The 23,984-nt window shown below is 34.0% G+C and overlaps 1 protein-coding gene across 6 annotated transcripts in view; it reads right to left on the bottom strand.

Annotated features, from left to right (window-relative positions):
* The window catches only part of LOC142339501 (proton channel OtopLc-like), a 117,891-nt gene that overhangs the window by 80,170 nt on the left and 13,737 nt on the right, over positions 1–23,984 (bottom strand). For 4 of the 6 annotated variants that reach the window (XM_075389577.1, XM_075389578.1, XM_075389576.1 and 1 more), the window contains exons 2-3: positions 2,818–3,366; positions 1,984–2,128 (exon numbers count right to left, since the gene is read on the bottom strand). In XM_075389577.1, coding sequence (XP_075245692.1) covers positions 1,984–2,128; positions 2,818–3,366 — 694 coding nt within the window. Of the gene's footprint in view, positions 1–1,983; positions 2,129–2,817; positions 3,367–8,712; positions 8,849–22,568; positions 23,571–23,984 lie in introns of those variants that run through there. The other 2 variants (XM_075389574.1, XM_075389575.1) reach the window with 2 other exon arrangements.

Here is a 23,984-nt window from a genome sequence, read left to right on the forward strand (position 1 = left end):
ATTTAAAATAGTTGGGGGGCTGAAAGTATTAAATTTATAAAAGAGTAAATATAAAATTACAGCTTACTAATTACCAGTTGTGTAGTGGTGAATTGGAGGTGAGCTGTTGGGCGATCGTTCACTTGGGTGTTTCTTCAGTTATGTTATTTAACGAAAAAGAAAGTTTTTAAAATTAAATCTGGAATTATTTGACTAAGTTATTAAACAATTTTGTTCGACTATTTTATTGTTAAAGTGAAGTTAAATTTTGAGAAAATTGAAAGCAGTTGTCTGCTGCTTGTTTCTGGGAGTGATTTCTGTCTCTCTAATTTTATTCCGTCCCACTTCGCTGAGAGAAACAATTAATTCCTCTCAGCTCCGTTTGGGCCGATAGGGAGCGAATCACAAACTCACGTTCATAGTGAGGTGCTTCTTAATTTTCCTATTGGCCGAGAAGGCAAGAGAATTAACTCTTTTTTATCTCACGGAAAAATTACTGAAACTCCAAAAAAATAATAAAAATCTAAAAAGCTGAGAGCATCAATTATTGATTTCGTAGGCGCCTGTTTTCTGCTTTTCCCCTCTTCTAAAACCGCAACAATTATGGTTTTCTTGGGGGCTTTTTATGAGACTCTATTATCTTTTCCCCTGAAGCAATCTGCTTCATCTTTATTGAACTTGGGGGGAAAGATCTGCATTGCAACTGTCAAAAGCAGAAGTAATTTAAATCAAAAGAAACTGTGGTTTTACAGGCCGCCTACGTTCAACAACGTACATTTTCTATCCTGGATATAAGCGAGGAGATCCAGGCCTAAAGTTGTGTTATTTAAATAAGTCGAACTGAGTTGTTTAAATACTTGTGTACTGGTAGTCTTAACAAGCGTTAGTTTGTTTAGCGCGCGGCGAAAGAATGGTTAATTAGCGCCTAAATACGTTCGCTCTAATGCGAGATTAATTATCCGCTCATTTGTAACGGCTCTCTTAATACTACATTGTATATCCTTAAAAATAAACTGTAACGAGGAGGATAAGCATCCGCTGCGCTTCGCACAGGAAGTTTTCCAACCCATCCAATAACCGTTTTTTCATAAAGGTATGAAGGGAACAAATGAGCGGAGAAAAATCATGAACAATGAGTATTAAATTGATAAATCAGCGTTGACTTCAAAAAAATTTAAACATTCTATATTCGCAACGACCATTGAAAAAAAATCCTTGTTTTAGATTTCCTCGAGCAATCAAAATCAGAAGAATACGTACAATAAAAATTCTGAGAACTTAACGTCAAAAGAAACTTTTAATATTCAGAATTAAAATATATAACATTTTGCTAAAACTATCAAAAAGTACGAACTGAATATAAATTCAAGAAGCAGATAAAAATAGGCTCTAAATTTATCAGATTTTCATCTAAACTAATTTATTTTCTAAAAATCAACATCGGACAAAAAATTTTAACAAACCAATTCAAACTTTATCAATGAAAAGAGCTTCAAAAATGTTTATTTCAAATCAAGCAAACGCTTCACTATTAAAATCAATATAACAGGTAATCAAAAGTAATCCAGATCGCTTCTGTTGTTTGGGACTTAACGGAGCAAAAAAGAGAGGTTGAAACAATTACATAAAAAATCAAAGGAGCGAATAAAAAATGAGTCTATTCTACTGTTAGAAAACAAGAAGCAGCTCTAGAGTAGTGCCCATTAATGGCTACTATAGATTCCTAAAATGGCCCTGTTTCGAGAATTTTTGCTCAGTTTTGCCTAATGCGGACTCTACTTGCAGGTAAAGTTACCATCTTTGTTATCGAAATCCACAGCCAAAAAGCTAAAAATCGACTGGACTTTAGAGGTCTGGACTAACGAGTAATGCCAATTCCAAGCAATAATCTGTGAAAACTCTTTTCTAATGAATGATGGTCATGCAGAGACACTGCATGTTGCTTAGTGGTCATTAAAACTCGCCTTCAGTTATCTAGTAATAAGTCTGTGTAGGTTACTTTACCTAATAGTCCTGCTTTGAGGTAGAAACTGCCATTGTGTGGGTCGTAGACGAAGTGGTTGTTGCTGAGTTTCTTCTGTCTCCACTGCAGGAAGAAGAGAGTGAACAAACTGCCGATTCCAAACAACTGGATGAAGGACGTGTACAACTAAAACAAACAATTATAACCGATTGTGGATCTTTTCCCATTGTGCACTGCACCCTCTCTGTCTTTTCAAATCAAGGTCGCACGCTTTTTACAATGGTTGTCCTACAAAGCCCCCAAATTTCACTCATTTGCGCTCAATTCTGAACCATGCTCAACTTTTTGTTAGTAGCTCAAACTCAGCTTTTTTCAACTATTTTTTCTTTTTCGCTATTTTGGTTTGAAAAAAATCGGAAAAATGTATTTTTAAAAAAAACCCTGACCCCCAGAAGAATCATTAAATGTACAATAAAAAAATCAGAATATAGCGAGAAAGTGGACAAACGTAACGAAGTTGACAATTCGAACATATAAAAACCTAACGCTTGTGTATTTTTGAGAAAAATTGCGCGTGACATCTCTGGAAAAATATTTGGCGAAAAAAAAACAAAGAATAAAGTTATTATCAACACCATTTCATCTCCGAATCTTTCAATAATCGTTGAATCAGGTTTCAGATTGCATAGCTCAGAAACATGATATTCTAATGCATAAGACCATTTTCGTTATTAATTTTTTTTTTCGAACTGGCACATTAAAACTTGATAATACTGATATGATCATAAGAATTAAAACGCTTTAACTCTGATCAAAAGTTTATTATACTTTAACCAGGTTTTTGATTATGAATCTAAGTTAAAATAGTTACTTACCGAGTAACTTTTGTTCTTCTTACTCGCATCTAGCTTCATGTACCCATATAGCTTAGCCGTGAAGCCCAGTAGCGACATCAACAGTGCCCACAACGTGCAAAACATCTTGACATTAGCACTGGGCCTTTTGACCTTGATAAAAGAAGGCAGGGGTTCGCGGTGACCGTCGTCTAACTTCGTCATGTGTCTTCGAGGTTGTCGCTGTCTATCGCTCCACTTGTTTATAATTTTTCGTGCTTTTTCTATATGCTTCCCGTTTGGTTTGCCACTTTGTGGTTCTACGTCGTCATTTTCAGGGCTTTTAAAGCTGTCTTCGTTAAAACTCGCGGGTTCGTAACTCGAGTCACCGTCGATTGAAGTTGTGGAATACGAGACATTGCCGAAACTGATTTTATGAGCATCTGTTACATCTTTATCACTAGCACTGTTTGTTTGTTTGCTGTCTTCCTCTTCCGGCAAAGATTTTGGCAAATTTTGGTCGTTTTCGTAACTTTTTGGCTCGGAGTTCAAATTTTGTTCGTCTATTTTTGGGTTTTGCGGCTCAGATAACTGGAATAAACGGAATGTTGGTTCAAATTAAAATGACTATCACCATATACTTCGAGAAACTGCAGTAGGAATAATAAAATTGATAAATACTTATAATGAAATATAAATGTTAATTGACTGACCTCACTTCTATGAAAGTAGCCTCTTTATTTTGGGGGCGCATTAGAGTTTAATCTCAAAAAATAAAAACAAGTAGGGGCAACAGAAAATAGAAAGGTAAAAAACTGAGCGATGTCAAACAACGGTCGCTTTTAGAGGGGAAAATACGGCGAAAACTTTTGGGGTGTGAGTAAATTATTGGCATGCATTTTCCGACTTTATACTCTTTATAATTACTTGATTCGTTATTTTTTTAAGAAAATATTATTACCATCAATATTTTAAGCTGATTTAGTATACGTGCGTTAATTTAGCCACGCGGACATATTTAGGCTTCTCCTCAGTTGAAAATTGGAAATATATGATGCGTCTTTCAAATTATACCCCACCAATCGGTACCAGGGGAATATTAATGTCTGGGAATATATAAAGATAGATCAAAAAGACCCTTGGTAGCTCCTTCGAAGAGGACAAAACAACACCACACATACTCCCCTTTATAACTGGAAAAGTATGAACAAACACAACAATTATTTATATTTTCCTTTCACAGAAAAGACTGGAACCATAATTTAAGCTTCACGCTCTAAACTCAAAGCAACATATTCATGAAAAAACCATAAATCATTTCCGCGCTATTCTTTCCCAAATACACCCTTTTTTTCCTAAAAGGTTCCAAAAACAATCGCAAACTGAAGATATGTAGAGACGAAAAACCAAAAAATTGCACCGCAGAAATAGGGTCCAAAAATTGTATGCGTCCTGGGCATGAAATGGAATGAATTCAAAATTGATACGTGAAAGGAGCGCTAACTTGAAAAAGAGAACCAATAAATATTAAGTATGCTGAAAGTGACTGAAAAATTTTTCATGGTCGTTGATTCAATCTGAACCCCGGCTGTGTGCGAGTGTGTATGTGTGTGTGAGCGTGTTTGAAAATGAAAGGAATAGGGAAAATAGGTGGTTATCAAAGTTAGACGCTTTTTGTAAGGAAACAAAGGGCCAGGGGGCAATTGGATTAAAAATCAACAGCATGCCTCCTCCTAGGTAAACAACAGGGATGTTTTCAAAAAGAGATAGAAAAGCGTCACTCACCAAAACGGCCATGGGGGGGGGGGGTTGGTTGGGGTTAACTTTAAATGCATGGTAACTTTAAATAAAGCACGCTAGGGCGTGAAAAACTATTAAAAAACAAACAAATGATAATAAAAAGCACCACTTTACAATACCTGAGGCGACGTCTTAGGAGAAGTTGGAAAAATCTATCAAGTACGGCTTGATTAGTTTATCTGGATAAGGAGGAAAAGCTGTCTGGCTGGATACATGTTGTGATGAAAATCGATTGCAGTGGATAAAATGTCTGCGCATTGTTTGTTTGTTGATGTGACTTTGCGGGAAGGAAACTGACAGGGAATGCACCTGACTAATCAATATCTATTCATCCTGGGTGTCAATATTAGGTGTTGTAAAAAAATTTTCAAAAAGTATTTTTAAGCAAATTCTTGTACATTAAAACATGGTTATGAACCGATAGCACTAAATTTGGTACAGGAAATTCAACTTGAAATTTGATGATCTTCATTAAAAATCTCAAGTCTCGCTTCCTGTCCATATTCACCTATAAAGGAAAATAGAGGAACTGTGGAAAGTCTTGGAATAGGAAAATGGTATTCAACTGTCTGAAAAAACAGCAATTTGGTGATGTCTTGAGAGGCTGACAGAGTTTTGTAAATATTTTATTCCATTCATGTTTGTTGTTTGTTTGTTCGCTTGTTTGTTTGTTGTTTTCTCTCGGTTACAATTAGTCTGAAGTACAAGTTGGAAATCTCCGGAACGTCACCGTACCTTAAAATGTAGAAGTGAAACTTCTCTACAACATCAGGCATCATCCCTTCGTCCACGGTTCTATAAGTTGACCACAGGAAAAAAACAAAGCTTACGCAATTCATTCGTCATTCAAACGCAACTGTTCAATCTTAATTTTATTTATTTTGATTTTTAGAAAGTCGGATAATTCTTAAAATCATTGGTATGAACAGATGTTACACAATGCCTTTTAACGTCCATAACAAGGTGATTGACAAATTTTATTTTTAATCGAGTATAGCAAATAACTTTTGTGGATTATAATATGTGTTATAATATGTGTGGGCAAATAATGTGTTGTTCATGCGAAAAACGGTTAAGCAAAAATTTTGCGTAAAAACCACACTTCAATAATAGCTTCAAACTTCGTTTGAGAAAAGAAATAACGATTAACGGCTTCTTTCGGCCGAGTTCTATACATTGTCTAACTTATATTTTAGAACGGTGAAAAAACTGAATGTGGTTACACTTGGCCACTTTACCGCAATTTTGATAAAAATGATGTCGGTCCGCTGGCACCGATATGTACAAATATGAAACAATTTGGAGTCTAATTTAGGGTTTGGGGTAAAAAAGTGGTATGGCATCTTTATAAAAATATAAATTGCGAACAACGTAATGATTTAATATCAAATATTTTACGCTAAAAAATAAAGATACATTCTCGGCTCCACTGAAAAAAATGTACCTGGCACTCAAAAAAATAAAAAAAGTGAAGTTAGTATAGTACTAATTTCCTCACTCAATGTTTCATTTATTTTCCATAGTTTAATTGAGGTAAGTTTAGAATAGAACATTCTCTCAATTTCTCAAAAAGAAATCAAATTGATCGGCCTCATATGATTCGATTTTAAAGTTGCAATTCAACTGAACATTTTCGTGTCGTGAAAAACAGCTTATAAAATGTTCTTACGAGTTTTAATTTCTGAGCAATTTTTAATGAAACGTTGAAAAACAATTTCTTAAAAAAGAAAAAAAAGAACCCATAAATGCAAAAATGATTAAAAATTGAAAGTCTTCCAGAGAGCTTCAGTTGTCTTAAAAAATAACAAGTGATAAGTGTTTGCAGTACAATATCTACAAAAAAGTCACACTTGACGAGAGATATTGATTGATTTAGATTTGCATTCAAATGAGGTAATCAGTTTTAGCAGTGGCTTTAAATCGCTATAAAAATTATTTCAACCTTTTATGCAGAACAGTCTTTCATTCGCATACCATTATTTCATAGAGTTAAAATTTTTGGCTCTAGTTTTTCCTGCAAACATATGTAATTTTGTTTCACATTTTGCTCATGTGAGTTACACCTACGTTTTCCGGCAATCCTTAATCCCCTCGTCGTCCCCAAAAGTGTAGTTCACACGAATAATTAGGAACACATTTATAAACATAGCTTGTGATCTTTTGTACAACCAAGTGCATTTTTGGACAAATTAGTGCTCCTGAACTGTTGGCAAATAGACTGTAATGTTGGCATTTGCTTGTTACGAAGCTGATAAGTTTTTTTTATCGATTAGCTATAATGATAGAGAAATTGATACATTTTTGAATGTTTAAAAAGTCTTTAAAATTCACTAATCTATAGCTTCAGCAGTGATAACAAACCAGCAATTTACACCTGATGTCTCTAAAATCATATTTCATATGCGGAAAAAAAACAAAGTGAAATTTCCATTACAAGCGTCAATTGTTGCCAAAAAAACCTAGTAACAAAGTGGCTAGCACTTCCCACAGTCTTTTGAAGTATGTTACAAAAGTCGATTCCATATTTCAACTTCCAGTTTGAAGGTGGAAAACTCTGACTGAAAATTCCTCATAGGGCACCACTTTTTCATCCGCAAAATTGGTGTCACATGCATTATTTATTAAGATAATAAAAGTGAAATCTGGTTACAGAAGTGAGTAATGCTACATAAATTTGGCACCGGTAGACGCTCATAATGTCATTTTTTACAAAAATCTAATTATCAAATAATCGATTCTTAGTTCTGTTATCTTTAAAAGAAGCTCTAAAATATCTTAGGACGAAAAAATACAAGACACCCTGATTTTCAAATTTAACCAAAAATTATTTGCTGATAGTTTGTGGTAAAAATTAGCGTCGAAAACTTTTGGAAATCTTGACAGCTCTCTCCTTGTCAGCGAGTGCAATAATCTCAGCAGAAAATGGCATTTCTACAGTCGATTTCATTAGCATTGAATACAAAACCATCAAACATAGCTGGCAGATTGCCAGAAAATAGCCGCAAAAGATTCGTAGATCGGCAGTCTAAAAAACAGTAAAAAAAGACAGACCAAAATAATTCGTCTTTTCATTGAAGGCTGATCTGCTATATTTTGAGTAAAAATCTGTATAAGTTATTGCTGCCTCTATTAGCTGATCTCAAATAACCTTCATTTAAAGTGACACACACCCATTTGACCTTATCTCTTTGAACTAAAGTAAAAAAAGTCAATTTCAAATTGACGAAGTCATTTTGGAGAGTGAGGTAAGTCAAGTGTGACCAAAAATTTAATCACGCACATGAACAAAAAAAACTCACTCCACTAAAAGCGAAAAATGACGTCACACATGCCATTCAATTGAAATTGTATGAACAAATGAACAAAAATTGGCTGTGACGTCATACAGTCGTTACAAAAATCATGACGACGAAATAAAAAAACATAGCCGTAAGAATTCCGGAAGCAACTCGAAGCGTCAGAACTTCACTAACAAAGAGAATTTGCCATGTTAACTGATTTTTGACAAAAAAGACGGCTAATAGATCCAAAAATGAAGAAATTAATATTAAAAAAAGCCAAAAACTAGTTTAAAAAATCAAGAAGTATGTGCCAATATTCAATTTGAAACGCATTTTCAGGCTCTGCAAAACACTGTGGTATCAATTTCCGAGGTTGACATTTCAATATAGTATCAAATAAATTTATTTCTACAACAAATCAAATTAAAAGCAAAAAATTGGGCCACTTAGACGAAAAAACGGCTAAACACGGTCATCTATATGTGCAATTCAGTCAAAAACTAATTTTCAAAGTCAAAAAGTCATTCACTAAACGCAGCGCATGATCAAAAAACTTCTCTCGCTTCGCGAAAATCTGTTCACCAAGACAGCTTTTCTCACTTTCGCTTTTAGGTCAAAACAGCGTCTGAACGAATAGTACTTCCGGTAAAAAAAATCGAGAGAAAACCAATACTCCTCTTCGAGTCGTAATAATAAAAAAAACCAAGAGAAGGCCAATAATAGCCCCAGCTATCGCTGTGCGGCTATTAATAAATGACCCATAACACCAATGATGGCTCCGTTTTTCTTCAACTAGAAGTCCTTAGACTTAAATGCATTCTATTTGAACCTCAAAATCATCGCTCATTTGACTCACCTGTTCTGAGTTGCAAAGCTCCATCTTGATAAACTTGAACAAAAAGTTTGACAAATAAAGTACGCACGACTTCAAAAAGAATCATGTAAATAAAATGTTTACACAACTGATTAAAAGCTGAAGATCGTGAGGTTAAGGATTTAGATATGACTTGTTTAATATATAGGTTTGTATTATTCCTTAGTTTCATTAACTTTGCAAGGCACAAAAGCGCCTAAAAGTCGTTGCACGCCTATGGCTTACAATAAAACAAAATTAAAATGAGGACATTTGAGATTTTGAAACACATGTTTGTACCTTTTTATTATTCATAAAACAAATAAAAGCTTATTTTATTCACAACCGAAAGAGTAAAACAAAGCGAGAAAACATTTATTGTCTTGAGAAATTTGATCAAACGGCTTTCAAAGAGGGTACTTACCTTAAAAGGGTAGCGTTCGGTGATTTTTAGTTAAGAATAAATTGAACAGCAGACAACAAAATTCAAAAGACTCACAGAATAATACTTTTAGCTATGAAGTCAACTTAAAATTAAAAAATCAATTGAAGTCAAAAATATTTTATGAATACAAAAATGTTTTCCGAGTGATTCTTTTTTGAATTATAGCGCCTGAAACAAATTTATCGGCTTTTAGTGTCTCTATATGAAAAGCTGCGATTTGTAATGCTTTTATTGCAACTTTTAGGGAAAACTGTTGCGAAATTCGTAGCTAATTTTGCAGCAAAATTCGATAAAACGGGAATAAAATGTGGGAAATTACAGGTTGAAAGCCTGCTTCAAATCTCAAAGCTTGAGTGTTCTTGAAAAAATTCTGTTCTGTTTGCAACGCGCTGAGAAAATAGAGCTCTCAAATAGCGCTCCAGATTATGAATGAAATATTTATTTGTAACAGAACGTAGAAAACAAAGACATGCCAGTGAAATTTGGAACTGGAGTGAGCTTACTTACAGATTTCAATTTATGGTACAAGTGAAACGAAGTATGGTTTCGATATTGACCATACGTGTTTAAAGTGTGTTTAGTTTATCCGGTGTAGCACGCATTCACCCAGACAAAGACAAGATTCCGGGCAAATTTTCTGGACAAAGTAGGCTGGCTGGCTGAACAGGATTGTCAACACAAATTAGCCCGACATTAGCGTTTTGTTTGATATAAACTGTGCTAGTTTAACATAGTCTGTGTTTGTAACACCTCAGATTTATGTGGAATTCTGTGAGAGAAAAGGCTATAAATAACTCTCGTTTCAATTTCCATAATATTATGAAAGCAAATAAATACCAAAACAGCTTGCAAAAATAATATGAACAATATTTGATATTAAATGAATAAAAAGAATACATGCTTATGTAACAAAATATTTTCAGAGCTGTAATTTGGCCCAAAGGTGACGAAAAAGTTTAAGGAAAAACGATCTTTTGAACAGTATAGCGATGCATATCTAACTATTTAAGTTTACGACTTATTGAAATTATTTTAGCTGAAAGCGTCACAAATATTATTTGAAAGAAAGGAAATTTTGCAATATAACTAATTATCGAGTGAACTCTCGAAAATTAATTTTTATAAAAAATGCAAAAAAATGGTTTGGAAAAAGATTCTACAAAATTTACTCGATGTTCTCAAGAGCATGAATCATACCATATAGAATAGAAACTATAAGATATACAACACTATGGTGGTTTAACAACTTGGTAGTCTAAGCACGATATCTTATTATTAACGGCTACTACTTTTGTTTCCCTTCTTCGCAATTACTTGTAAAATCTTCAATATTGAAAACGTTTCTGAAGTTCCTTTAAGGTTGCTTGCGCCCTCCATAATATATATCTCATATGTTAATCTGTGAGTCCAAACAGCAATATGATTATATGATAGCAGCAGGACAGTTAAAAGAGACATGCAGACACCAAATGGAGCAAGAACAAAACGCTTTATACGACCCTAAATGTTGCGAGAAATTTCGCACTCATTAATAAGTGGAATTCACAAACAACCTTTATACATTTCCATTTAATTGCCACTTGTGAACAACGCTTACCTCAAATTGTTTCGTTGTATTGTGAAACATATAAGCGAGAAACCTTAAGCAGAGTTCACAACAAAGAAACTTTGAAAACAAAAAAAATGTTGCAAATAGGTTTCACGCTCTCAGTGTAAGTACTTATAAAGATTTAAGGCAATTAGATTCGCCGGGATTTTAATTAACATCCACACTTAAATTAATTGAAGTTCATGCTTACTGTAATTGATGTCAATGCTTTTGATATTAAAAGCTCTTATGTAAGCAATTTCTTAAAAATTAGGGTAATTAGAATTCACAATTTTCGTAAGCAAATTTTAGAAGTTTTTTTATTAAATTTCACACCTAATGTAATTTTAGTTCACATTCCCCCTCTTCTATTCTATTGAAAGCTATTTTAAATTGAAAAAAGGAAAAAATTAAAAAATATTGGGAGGAAGTGGGAAGATTGGGAAGTAAGCAACATCATATTTGTCATGAATGCACTGCCACAACCTTTGTGATGCGAAAATATTACTAGAATTAGCAAAAAAATTCGATGAGCATCGTAAACTTCAGAAATCATCTATTTTGATTATTTTCACAAATATTCCTCTGCTATTATTTAACACATCCGACTGCACAAATGATTTTTCCTTTTAATTTTTTAGTTGTCTTTTGTTTTATTCCATTCAGAGTTGGTCATCATAAAAATGTTCTCACTGCAAACAAAATCAGGCCACTGCCAGTACGACGAAAACAGTTCATTGACCATCCCTCAGAATGACTAATTCACAGTTTTCCTTCAACTAGTGAGAAGCATTGACAGATAAGTTTTTGATAACTATGGCGCAGCTGTTCCAGAGTGAGCTAAAATTATCATAGATTTTATAATTACTAAATGTCTTCAAAAATATCAATTCTGTCTATCATTCCTCTACTTCTCAATAACTGAACTGATGAGATGAATTGTTATAAAATGTCATTGAGTTTTCGGTTACTTAGTCGTATTTGGGAAGAATGAAGAATTCAAAGATCCTTGAAAATAAAGTGACACAAACAATTGGTAAAAAGAAAAATAAAGTCACAATAAATGTTTGAAATTAAGTGCGTGATACAGAAAATGAGCAATTGAACAAAACTTTATCTTTTTGAAAAATCATCCAAAGAATTAGCGACAGAGATAGTCGGTTTTAGCAAAATCAATAACAGTTTTATTATTGAGACGCAGCACAAGACTTTGGCGATAAAAAACTTTCTCGTAATTTTCATTGGGGGAGTTGTTTGTCACTGTTGTCATCGAAGTTAGTTTGAACAAATCCACGACACAATCTCTACATTCTACAAATTTGATAATTCTTACCAAAATAAATTGACAACCCAGAGTTAAGATTTTCCATTTTTCCCCTAGAAGAAGGTGATTTGAAGTAAGGGGTGATTTTTTTACAAAGCTACGTTTCAAAGTTTGCTGCTCAAAATGTAAGTGGATTCCACATGAAATTTACTTACAAAAGTCAGCAAGTAAGTTTCATAATTTTTTAAACGTTGTTCACAGCCCTCCTACAGCACCAAAGTGGCTTGAGGGTCAAGTAGCGCGTAATGAAACATCGAAACGCATTTAACAAATTTACAAAACATTGCTAATTAGGCGTTTTCAGGTATAATTTTAGTCACGGTTTTAAATGAATTTTAATCTATGCATCTTAACTATTTGACAGGGGAGAAACTTCAAACGAAAATTCATGGATTAAAATCAGAAGTTCATGAGGGATAAGAAAACTTATTTTACACTCAAATGAAGGCCACGGCAGAAGATTTATAGTTTCAAAAGTATTAAACTGATCACTTTTTTTATATGAACTATATCACTGATCTGCAATTAATCACCTTAATAAATTATGTATTTACTGTCACTGCCCTAGTTTTCAATTTTAGCGCAAACTCAAAAATAAGTTGTGATTTCACCTAAGCCTCAAGTTTAATTGAGGTCTATAAATTCGCAGCCATTCCTGGCTTCATTGAACTAAATTTTTACCGATCGATTTTGTTTGCATATACATAAAAAGGGGTCCATTGAAAAGTTCTTTGGAATTTGAATCCATTGAGGAACAAATTTTTCAAGAAAATTTGCTCTTCTCGAAGAAAAATTGAGGCTGAAGTTTTTTAAGTTTTGCTATTCTTTTTCCTTTTTATCTTATGTGCTTTAAAATTTCGAAGAGAAAATAAATATACATATGAAAAGAGTTTATAATTGTCTAGTCAACGGCAGTAAATCGAAACCAAACGGTAGTAAAATTTGACGTTTTTGATATTTCATCCTCAAATTGGCTTTAAAGTTGACAGCGACAACAAAATCAAAATTTTCACGAATTCTTAGCAAACCCGAAAAGAAAATTTTGTCAAAAAGTATCCTATAATTAGAATACTTTGAGTTGGAAAATGTAGTTAATGGTTTCCAGAGTCAAGATTTCTACTAAGAGGCTCCAGATTCTGGTCATTCCGGGAAGTATTTTTAAGTCACACAAAAAATGAGCTCAGCTAGATAAAGCTGACGTAAGCTGGAAAAGCATGTGTTAAAAGTCATCAATGGTTTTCATTCTAGCTGCAAATTCGCTGCGTCACGCGACGAGACTGCAACTCGGGTAATTGTAAATCATTACAAAAAACATAACTTTTACCAATTACCGCATGCAAGTTTTAGCCGTAACTCTACGAAAGTCCAAAAAAACTAAACAGTTTAAACTTCGAATGTATCGAATGTTTACAAAAGCTCAAGCGTAGTACTCCATTTACAACTCACATAGTAAAAGATTTTGTGTCTGGAAGTAAACAGACAAATTCGAGTTTCATAAGGAGTTTATTATTTTGCATTAAAAAGATAAGCTTGTTCTGCAAACTCTAATTTCGGGGCGAAAAACATTTCCGAGTAATGCAAAATATTTCATATTTGCCTTGCGTTTGCGGAGGTGGAACCTAATGCAATATTTGTTAAACTGATGGTTTTCCATTGTTTTTGCTTTCTATTGTTTTTGGATTGTTTTGGACTCCGTTGTCTTTGCTTTTTTACACCAATTTGGTCACAATTTACGAGCTGATTTGTGGTTGGTTTTCTGCTATTGAGCTTTGCTAAGCGTTTTGTTTTCCAATTTTTTCAGTTATTTTCTACCCAAGTTGCTACATAACTATACTGATGAGTTATGGTGTACAAGACAAACCAAACAGGATTACTGTCAAATACAACGCAAGAGAAAACTGTTATACTGATGCAAAATTGAACCTTTAAACTTTTCAAACCAACCGGTATTTTCGAATTTCCACCGACATCAATACCCATCCCTATTATATAACTTTGTTGGGAAAAACTCTATTGTGAAAACACAACATTAAGAATTCACCAATTGGCGGTAATGCTCGGTCTTTTTGATATGTGACCAGCATTTTGGCTCGAAATTTCATAGCGACAAAAAACTCAAAAGTTTGACCAAATCTTAGCCATTTGGAAAAGATTATGTTAACGAAAAGTATCCGATAATTAGACTAGTTTGGGTCGGAAACAAAAACAGTTTTCAGGAAAATTTTTACGAATTGAGGATTCAAGAATTGCTTTGGATCGGAAATAAAAAACAGCTTTTAGAAAAAACTTTACGAATTGCGGATTCAGATTTTGAATAAAGAGGCTTTGACTTCAGAAAAAAAATGAATTTTGTCAAATTTCTATTTTTAAAAAAAAAACATATTTTTTTTTTAAAAAAAAAAAATTTTTAGCCCTAACGCAGTTGCCCTTTGCTAAAGGTTTTGCTTTTCCGTTTTTCGAGTTCAATTTGCGCCCTACGCTTTTTGCGCAGATTATGTAGTTTCACTTTTAGTTTCTGTCCTTTTTTCCCGCCTCATTATGTTTTTTTTCTTTTTTTTAATTGTTCTATGATGCAATATGAAGTTTTTAGTGCTAGTTTGAATTATGTTCCACCAGTATGTTGTTTGGTTTTTTCTTCTCGTTGTTTTCTAGAAATTGGTTTATATTTGACTAAGGTGTTGTTCTTTGCTAGGGTGTGACATGGTTTTTTTTCACGAGTTCTTATTAGTAAAATTCTGTACCTTTTGGCTTCTTTTAGCATACTACTGAAATACTGTAAATATGGATCTATTCTGTTTTGCCCCCCCCCCCGCCTGGTGGGCTCATATTTTTTACACCCCAGGCGCACGTGCTATTTTTTACATAGTAACGTGCTGTATAAAAACATAATTTGTAACTGTGGCGTAAAAAACATTGGGTGGGGGCCGAAACAGAATATATCCAATACTTTGTTGTTTTTTGATATAAACATGACTTGCGCTTTTTTGTCTTGCAGTCGCTTCCTGCCGCGTGCTTTCTAGGGTGTGACTAATTCAGTTCCTCGGGAATCAGGAACAGGGTTTTATAATTTATAACATGGGCTATACTTTTCAGTAAACAGAACAATTTTTTCTAAATTAATCGATTTGCACTTAATCAACAGTGAACTAATGTTTTTCCGCTTACAGTGCGGCCTGTTATGTGATTCAAATGAATATAATCTTTTTTGACCTTTTAAAGAGCAATAAATAGAGCCAATGGTATTAACGAGTATAATATGCTATTTTTGTGATTCCTCGGTAAAGACTTCAAAGATGTTAAAATGGTGTCAAACAAAACTGTGTACCTCATTTTTAGGTCTGCAATGAAGTAACTCCATTATAAATCCCACGCAAAATTGAAATTGCTGAAAAAAGTCATACATTGTTAATGTCAAAGCTGCATTAGCCTGTTAGGCCAATTTTGCCTCTAAAATCTCTCAAACTAGGATTTAATGATTATGTTATACGAGCCTAAATGTACATACTGACTATTGCTACTGCTCCAAGCAAGTGGAAATACTCAACAGAACACTGAGATCAAGTTGAGATAAAATCCCATTCGTAGAAACAGGAGAGATCAATCAATGATAGAATGAACAAAATATCAGATTCTCGGCTGATTTAAAAAGGTGAGCTTATAAGTTCAATGATTGCTGATGCAGGTGAAGTTGTTGCTAATTAAATTTACAACTGTTGGTCAAAATCAGTAGTTCTGTATCAGTCTATATGCCAATTATTGACTTGAAGATCTCTTTGCCCCAATGAACAAACTTACTAACAGTCACTTTATTTGACCACTCTTAATAAGTATTGAGATTTTAGATATGTTGATTAGAACCTACCACACAAAGCTTTGAAGCGTTTATTAGGAACAACGCTTGGCAACATACCAAGCATACAAGCAATTGTGAAGCCAGCGGCGAAAAATCCTGGATTTAACACTCCTTTTGCATCAATTGCAACGCAGATATAGAAAAAGATTCATCACTTTACATTAAATAGTTTTTCTGCATCCATTCCCCAAAATATGAAAAAATTTCTTAAAAAAAATCTTATTAAAATCAAAATATGACCAATTCCCCCAAAAATGAAAATATTTTCTAAAAAAATCTAATTAAATTCAAAATACGACCATTAACAATGAAACATTATATGAACACATTGTCCCTCAATTATGATCAGCAATAAAATGTATAGGACTTCAATCAGACCTTTCAGTTATTATCTGGGATTCAAAATAACATTCAAATCTGGGATTCAAAGTCTTGTAAACTTTTCAAAAAAATGTAATTCTTTTGTGTGCGTAATCACTTCTTATATCCAACCTTTCTCAATTTACCTCAAAAATAAATTGGATTTGATTTGGTTGCCTGCTTTTGTAAAAAATTAAAATATATAGTCTTCATAATAACAGTAACTAAATAATCTAAGTATAAACAAGGAGGCTCGGTAATGTGCGTACGCAAATAAGGTTCCGACCCCGCTCATCCACATTCTTGACTTGCTGCCAAATGATGAAGAGATAGAGAATTTCAATATAAAACTTATCGTTCCATAAACAACCAATGGAAATAATGCAACCCTAGAGCAACCCTAGAGCAACCCTAGAGGGCTGATGAACGATGTTGATAACAGTACCACCAGAAAAGACAACAATAAATATCAAACAACAAACATTATTTACGACAAAAACTCGATTTCTATAAAAAATAAAAACATAATAACATCAAACCGGCATCAGATAAAACCTCAATGAATCAAATTAACCTATACTTCATTAGAAAAAAAATGGGACCTGTCCTCAATTCGACTGGTTAACAGGTTGAGAAAAAAGAGCAATGAGAAGGAAAATTCAAAAAAAACTTCTCTATTTTTGAAAAAAAAATTCACTGAAAACACTAAAATAATCTTTTTTATTTCCATAGGAAACAATTGAGACAAGTCATTATCCAATGTCCAATTGCGTAAAACTTCTAAGCCAATGGCACCTACGATCATTGTTATATATTAAAAAGAAAACAAATATCCTATAAAATGTACAAGTATTTAAAAAAAATTATGAGTTCTCGTAGTAACAGTAGTAAAAAAGTCGAGACACAAATGATTGAAGCTAAAACCGTTATATAGGTTAAATATTATAGTTCACTGGAAACGGGTTGTGACCTGTGTTTAAAGGGATTGAGCTACAGATCGACCAAAAAATTATTTTAAAAAACGGCGAAGCTCAATAACCTAAATTTGATTTAAAAACAAATAATTTCAAAAGTCATAACAGACTTAAAATTTCAACGAACAGCGATGAATTAATTTGCATTACATCAAGAAGCCAATTTGACCTGTTCAAGGCATTATGATTATAAAACCTTACCTGCAAGGAAAATAAAGTGACACTTTCTCTTTATTTAACATCACCGAATCTTCCTTATAAAAAAGACTACGTAGAGACATGACAACAAAAAGAAACCAAGAAATTGAACAGTATAGAAACCTCTAAAACTTTTTATGAAACTAATGGTCGAAGCAATCAGTCACAATGTGAAACCATACGCGAAAATAAAGGTTTGCATCAATACAAGTAATTCAGATTTCTAACTAGTGCGATTGAGTTACATGGTTACGAAAATGGAAACATAAAGGAAAAAGTTGAAAAAAAATTTTATTTCCAATTTAAAGTCATTAAAACAAACAGATATAAACTGAAATCCTCATTTACGTTACGTTATAAAACCTGGGGAAGCAATTGAAAACTATGGTTTTTAGGCATATTGCGTATAACAACAACACGAATGAAACACATAGGCAAAAACAAAGAATTCATAAAATTTTGTCAGATAACTGTGCCTGAGCCCAAAAAGCATAAATTGAGAGACGAAAACGACCGACATATTCAGATACGCCTTGTTACATTGCTGTGCATTTTCCCTACTATGCTTTCCTTCAATTGGACTTGTCAATAATGTGATAATTCAACAAGGAAACCAAATAAACTCATAAAATAGACAATTATGCTCAAAAACAAAAAAAAATTGAAAGGGCATAGTATCAACACAAGTAGACCTTTAGCTGAACATGAAACCGTAACGAATAATAATTTATAATCAACTGGAAATTGATTTCTGCCTGTTTTTAAGGAGACTGCGCCTGAAATTGAGAAAAGGAGGAAAAATAGTGGCAAAGTTCAACAATTAGCAGATATATTCTTAAACAAATATATTCGAAGTTATAACAGGCATTAGATAATCACTGAAAGAAATGTCTAGGTTAAAATATATACCTCGTATGAAAAAACTGGATCCTTGAGTGGGGACAATAAGTCATTGGGCTGCAAAAAGGATAACAAATGAAAGCAAAATTCAAGAAGTACATAAAAAATCTTTTACGAAAACAATTTGTCAGAGACATAAAAACCATGAGCTTAACTCTGAAACCGTAATATATTCTAGTTTGGCCTCGTTTTATGTAAATAGTACCTGTCATTAACTGAGCCCTGATTTGAAAGTCTTCTAGGTAAAAAAAGTTTACAAAAGCGTTTACATAGCAGGAATATTTTGAAAAAAGTCGCTCCGCAGCAAAATGTAAAAACTTTTTATCGTAAGGATCCACGGCGAGATCAGGATAAGCCCAGATGATGCTGCGCGTCTAACAAAACAATCAATTAATGGTTGCGAAATAGATCAATTTTTAAACAAAATTTTTCTTTTTGTCAAAAATATATAATGCATTTTGCCCCCTAACATGGTTTGACTGACAAAAAGTTGTATATAAAATTACAATTAGCTTGAAAGCGACGCTTTTTTAAAGTTAACCAGTTCTGATTGTTTATGGATACTTGAAAAGTCTTTCACCTTCTGGCAGGACAATTCATAGTGGTGTAATATTTCTCAGTTGTCTTAGGAAATCTGAAAAATAAAGTTGGGAAACGTATGTTACCGAAAGTTCAGATGATATAAGAGCCTTGTTTCTAGAAAAAGTTCAAGTATGAAAAGTAATTGTTCTGGAAAAATTCCGAACAACGCATTTCAGCGATGATAAATATTCTTGGCAACATAACGTGATGAATAGAAGTTTCACAATTTAATTTTTTGCAAATGACAGCTACCTTGAGTCTTTCAGCCTAGAGTACTGAACCATGATAAAGCCAGTATATTGCTCAAAAACCGCACTGAATTAATCTAACTCAAGTGAAAATCGTGATTTTGAATTGAAGTGACACATAGATTTGTCTGCATTTTGTTCTTCGCACTAGTTCTTCTTTTAAACCAGTTTTCAAAGTAAATCTCACTGTGCTTTGAGCTACATTTGCGATTCGAGTCACTTTTGAGAACAAGACTGCCGTTTATTCTAACTAGTATAATACAAAAATACTTCAATCCCACAAAATTTTAGTCTTTAGTTGTCCGAAGTGCCAAAAAATCTAATTGTAAGTAAAATGTGATCATAATAGAATCCGCGTGCAAATTAATCCGAAAAATTGACAGGCTGGTCTATGTTTTGACATGCTCAGAGAATGGACTAGTAAAATACATAAACAGACTAGGGTCGGACGAATTTATCTCGAACGAAAGTTTCATTTATAAGTGGCGTAGCTTAGAATTGTTTTTTGGACAGCACCAGAAACCTCCACGATGTCAATCTGACATCCTAATCTTTTTACTACAATGTAGTTTTTCCTCTTTCCTTCTTTGCAAAGGAGGAAGCATTAGACATTTTCTGTCCCAATCAACTTGGAGTTGCCATAAGGGGAGGCTCGGAGTCTATAATCCACGCAACAAAACTAATATATGAAGAACTTGGAAAGAGAGAAAGCGCAGGAATGTTCCAGATAGGTTTTGACGCTTTCAATTCCATCAAACCACAGGGAGTTTTATGAGAATGCCTGAAACAAATATCATGTATATATCCCTTTGTTAGCTCGTACTAAGCCAAACACAGTACACTGTTCTACAACAGGCAAGCTATAAAAAGTGAAAGTGGGAATCGACAGAGTGATCCTCTTGGGTCACTTTTGTTTTCCTTGGCTCTCAGGCCTCTTATTAACCAGATTAAGCAGGAAGTCTCCTTGCTCTTACAGAACTCTTAACATCTTGGCATCTTGGCAGGATCTGAAACCGAACTAATGCATAGCTTAGATATTTTGGAACGTGAAGGCAAAGACTTGGGCTTCAACGTAAAGACCTCAAAATGCTTGTTGTGGTCGCCCCAAACCATGAACAGTTTAGATCAAAACATTAAGAGCGCTGATCATGAAGGTTTTGAAGTACTCTGGGCGCCATTGGGAACGGAAAATCATCATTCAAAAGTCTTATCCAAGAGGGTGGAGAAAATTGAGACTCTCCTAGATTGCTTACAGCAATTTGACGATCCTCATGCAGCTTATGGCATGCTTAAAATTTGTATTGGTACTCCCAAAATGCTGTACTCTTCACGAATATTTAAACCAAGCCTCTCAGTTACTAAAGTCTTACTCCATTTTGACAATGCATAGAGGGATTGCCAAGAAACATTAATCAAGGGAACGTTAAGGGCAGCAATTGGAAACAAGCAAATTTGCCCATCAAATTGAGTGCATTGGATTTGAGATGCTGAAGTGATCAACATCTAGCGGCTTCTATTAGTTAAGTGGAGTCCATTTCACCTACAGTGGAAGCTCTTATTGTGATGAAACGCACTCTGGAAAATGAAGTTAACGCGAATTGTCTTGTTGGATTGCAAGATGTAGATAGGACAATTCAGAAAATAATTTGTGGAAAAATTTGATCAAAATTCACTCAATGATCTACTATCACAGGCAACAAATGTGCGAAAAAGATCTTGTTTGCAGCCTATTGTTCCTAATGCAGATGCTTGGTTAACCACGCCTCCTATTGCCGCTCCGGGATTGCACCGAGAAGCGGAAAGGTTCCAAAGTTGCGTCAAATATAGGCTGGGTATCCCTATGTATGATGATCCCCAAAATGATCCCTACTGTAAAAATGGTGTCGTCAATATATACGGGAACCATTTTTTAACATGTGCAGGAAGAGGAGATAATATTCATCTCCACGACCGTCTATGCGATAAAATGTTCTCTTCTTGTGTCTCTGCAAGTTAAAGACCTTCGCTTGAAAAAAAAGAACCTTAGCAGCAACAACCAATCCCGATATGCAGACGTTTTTTATCCCCCTGGACACAAGAAAAACCAGCAGCGCCTGATGTAACAGTGGTGTCAAACCTTCAATCAACAATCATTGCAAATGCGGCGGATACACCCGGTTATGCGTTACCATATGCTGACCACCGCAAACTATCTGCCCATGACGCTGACTGCCGAGAAGCCGGAGTGATTTTTTTTCCGCAGTCGTTTGAAGTTCTTGGTGGCTTGTCTGATACTTCACCACGGACAGTGAAAAGGATAGTTTGTATGGGGAACGGAAGAAATGCTTTCAAGGAAGGTCCTAGCGTTGCTATCAACCGATTAACTCAATTAATGCGTGGGGACGCAAATATAATAATTACTTGACTCGCCTAACTAATGAAAACAGATGCTTCTACCTAATTAGTGCAGAATTTTCTCATTAAATGCATCTTTCTCATCCAACTGGAGGGGAGTAAGGGTTTCTTTTGTCACTAAATGAGAGGTGACTATGACCGATTGTGTGGTGGACATGCACATTTACAATAATGCTTCAAACTTCGTGCGAGAACAATTAAACAGTCTAAGAAGAGTTTGGTTTTGACAATGTTTCAGTACTAAAAACTACTGGGTGATATTTCTGAGAGGAAGAGAACTATTATCTGATTAACGCTTCAGTTTCTTTTCTATCATCTGGAGGATTCTGCCACAAAATCGTAGTTTGATTCAAAAAAATTCCCAGAAATTCGTAAATAAATGTTCTCCGAACCTCTGATTTCCACCGTATAATAGAAATGATAGAAGCTTAGTGCAATTCATTGCTAAGGTTCTATACATTTGCTATGATCTATTGATGTAGCCATCTGTCACCAACCTTGGTAGATAACTTAATTTTGACGTAGATTAAATCGTAAAACATTCTTAAATTGGCAGTTAAGCATGCTGAGATCTTGCATGATTCAGGATTGCCTAATTCAGAAGCTCACCTGGGCCACCCAAAATTTCCTAAGGTTGAACAGAAGTAAGAGTTAGAGAAGAAGTTGTGGACTGCAGTTTATCATATGACTGTATGGGTATGTATAGGTATTGCATATATTTTTAAAGACCCGATTTGGAAAGCAATGGTAAAACCTAGCTTGGCTCAAATTGTTTGTGACTTCAGTCTAATTCAGACAAAAATCAGAGTATGATTCAGAGAATAGCAGAACAAAATATGACATGAATAAACTCTGAATCAGTAATGAAGAGTTTTGCAAAAAATTTCTTATTCACAACTGATTTATTCTGAAAGTTAGGTAGGGGTAATTTGCAACTTTACAAAAAAATCCTATACGATTCTGATAAAATTCTAGTGAAAATGAATAACTTACCAATGGGAAGATGGCTTCGTTATTTTCCGGATCTTCAAACATACTAAAACGATCTTGCTGAGCCAAACGTACAGTCATATTGGACATAATTCAGCACAAACGTCGATTATTTAAAGACCAATTAAATTTTAATCAGCTTTAATCATATTCACGACCCCGGAGTGTTAATCAATAATTTAATTGATATTTTAAATCAATCAATTTTTTCAAAAAAAAAATGAGACCCAGTTTTTCGCACCATTTCAAATTTGATAATCTATAATGCAAAATTTGTGGATGCGCTTTTCCAGTTTTATCAAGGATGATCAAATGTATAATTAAACGCAATAAACCGGTTCTCGTTTTATTGCCACAAATAGATAAAACTAAATGGCGTGAAAACAAATAAATAATGCATTTGACCGGTTATTTTTCAGCTGGGTTTGAGTAATTCTAAGATGTGAACAAATAATTGGATTGTGATTAAAGTATTAGAGCAGACACGAAATCAAAGTAAAATAAGCTTTTTAAAAGAGTTTTGACACATTTTAAACCCATAAGATTTACCAAATTTGATTATTTAACTTTCAATTCGGGTGTTTCTACGTAAGTAATCGGGTCAAATAGCTTAGAAACTACATTACTAAATGCTTTGATGTAATTAAAGCGAGACTTGGTTAGTAAATGTTTGAGAGGTCTTTGAAAGGTTTGCAAATAAGAAATGTAGTTCACGCATTTGATTGATTCAGGTATGTTTGCTCTCTAATTTTAGCTGAATTAGCAACATTTATCTATATGTTATAACCTCAAGAGAAAGTAACTGTAAATTTGACTCAAATTATCATATACAAAACGAAAATGGTGTGCAAAATTCAAAATTCCGAGGTTTCTGGTGAATACGAAAATGTAGCCTAAAGGATTTGATAATTCCTCAAGATATTAAGATTTTAACAATTTATTCCTGGAAATACAGACGAAAGGCAAGTTCCTTATGTTGCGTCAACCTAGTTGCTCGACAAACAACACTTGTTTCCATATGTTCCAGATTTGCACTTATGGTTTTCCAGTACCAGGACAGACTAAATATAGGGCGCAGCCACTCTTTATAAATAAACTGGTTCAACCGAGTACAATATTTTCCCTGAGCCAGCGTCATAAAGCGGTCAGAAATTGTGTTTTGTATTTGTGAAATAGGTTCAGGAAATTTGTGACAGCTAAGACGGATATTCCAGACGCATGCGAACAAACGGGGGGTAAATAGGGCCACAGTTAAGGCATTGGTTGTCTTCAGCACAGGTTATTTAATGGGTTTTAAAACAGATAAAGGGGTCATATCTAGGCAGTTAAACGGAAAGAAATCAGCTTTTATCTTATGTGAAGTAGGTTTATCCTAATTCAAACACAATTGAGAATAAAAAGCATTTAGTTAGATATGTG

The sequence above is a fragment of the Convolutriloba macropyga genome, chromosome 5 (genome assembly GCF_964194025.1).
Source record: "Convolutriloba macropyga chromosome 5, txConMacr16.3, whole genome shotgun sequence".
NCBI classification, from domain to species: Eukaryota; Metazoa; Xenacoelomorpha; order Acoela; family Convolutidae; genus Convolutriloba; species Convolutriloba macropyga.